Source organism: Lipotes vexillifer, unplaced genomic scaffold (genome assembly GCF_000442215.2).
Source record: "Lipotes vexillifer unplaced genomic scaffold, Lipotes_vexillifer_v1.1 scaffold365, whole genome shotgun sequence".
NCBI lineage: Eukaryota > Metazoa > Chordata > Mammalia > Artiodactyla > Lipotidae > Lipotes > Lipotes vexillifer.
In genome coordinates, this window is record NW_006781263.1 from 1,356,037 (window position 1) to 1,357,508 (window position 1,472).

The 1,472-nt window shown below is 50.1% G+C and overlaps 1 protein-coding gene across 1 annotated transcript in view; it reads right to left on the reverse strand.

Moving 5' to 3' along the window:
- Positions 1-1,472, reverse strand: part of RALGAPA2 (Ral GTPase activating protein catalytic subunit alpha 2) — a 284,753-nt gene that overhangs the window by 163,609 nt on the left and 119,672 nt on the right. The window contains exon 20 of the mRNA XM_007454538.1: positions 1,196-1,372. Within this exon, the coding sequence (XP_007454600.1) occupies positions 1,196-1,372 (177 nt within the window). The remainder of the gene's footprint in view (positions 1-1,195; positions 1,373-1,472) is intronic.

Below are 1,472 nucleotides of genomic sequence, written 5' to 3' on the forward strand. Positions count from 1 at the left end.
GTGGGCCAGGAGGGAAGTGGCCATGGTCGGCATTGCCCTTGCTGAGCTCCTCAGAACACTAGTCTCTCCTGACACTTAGCAAAACAAAGCAAAACAAAACCCCAACTTCTCTTGGTGTCCCCGTCCTCACCTGTCACAAGGTAAGGGAACTAAGCCTTTAGAGGTTCACTTTCCCAGGGTCACAGGACGTGTGAGCGTGCGTGTGAATAGCTGAAACTGCAGAGTGCTTCCACACACACTGCTCTGTGCGCTTGACTCAGATGCTCACTCATTGATTCCTGCAACAACCCATAATACGGACTATTACTATCCCCACTCTACAGAGAGGAAACTGAAGGACAGAGAGATTCACTGGCTCAAGGCCACCCCGCAATTCCTTGGCAGAGCCTGGATGCAGACCCAGAAAGTTCGGCTCTGTAATCTATTCATGAATCTTAGAAATACAGATACTCAAGGGAAAAAAGTTGCAAAAATACAGAATATGACAACATTTTTCAAAAGCTTAAAACCAGAATTAAATGATGTAGTGTTTGAGAGACAGATATTGTGGTAAAATTATAAAGAAGTTAAGGGCATGATTTTAGGAAGAATTGGGGACAGGGTCACAAGATGACGGGAGGGGAAGGACTTGAGAAGGGCCTGCGGGGGCCTCACTGGTGGGGCAGCTGTTCTACCTCTTACACGGGGTGCAGGTTTGCTGGCGTTCATTTGATTACTACAGTCCATAACTTACACATGCCTCACAACTTATCTTGTATATATCAAACATTCTACAGTAAAGTTAAAGAAAATAGTAATCAGTAAGCTATCCAAATTCTTTAACTTATCCTGGATTTAGGACACATGTCAGTTGGAGAAATCACTCTTCTCTGTTTCCAGAGTAAATCACATTTGGTCACGGATCGCAGAGCCTTGGCATGAATATCAGAGACCTCCTCCCATGGTGGACAGTGGGTGTCGGCATGGCAGGCCTCCTCCCTTTTCGGCCACCGTTTCAGCACCCTCTCCACATAGGACTCTGCGAATTCACGACTGATTATGAACAGGGGGTTGGGGCCGGCGCACCCATGTGGGAGGAGGGAGCCCTCATCATCATTGTGCTGAGGGACCCCTGGAGTTCTTGCAACTGGCAAGCCCTGGGATCTCCCACCCGGTGTTAGCACCGGAGCCTCTTTTCAAAGATGCAGTTGGTTACCTGTGAGGTTGGAAGCATCCGTGGGACTGAGCTGTAACCAGTGGCGGGCATCGGAGTCAGTCACAGCATCCGTGGGCGTGCTCAGTTCCGGGTCTTCCTCGCAGATCTGCCACGGGCTCAGGGACAGCTCTGCCTCAGTGTTGCAGCCCAGAGCAGGGTCACTGCTGACACTGTCACCTGGCACAATGGGAGACACAGTCTGAGACAGCCAAAAGCAGGGAACCAGCACGTCCACAATCCCAGCACACAGGGAACTAAGCAGCTGTCCCAGCAGGAA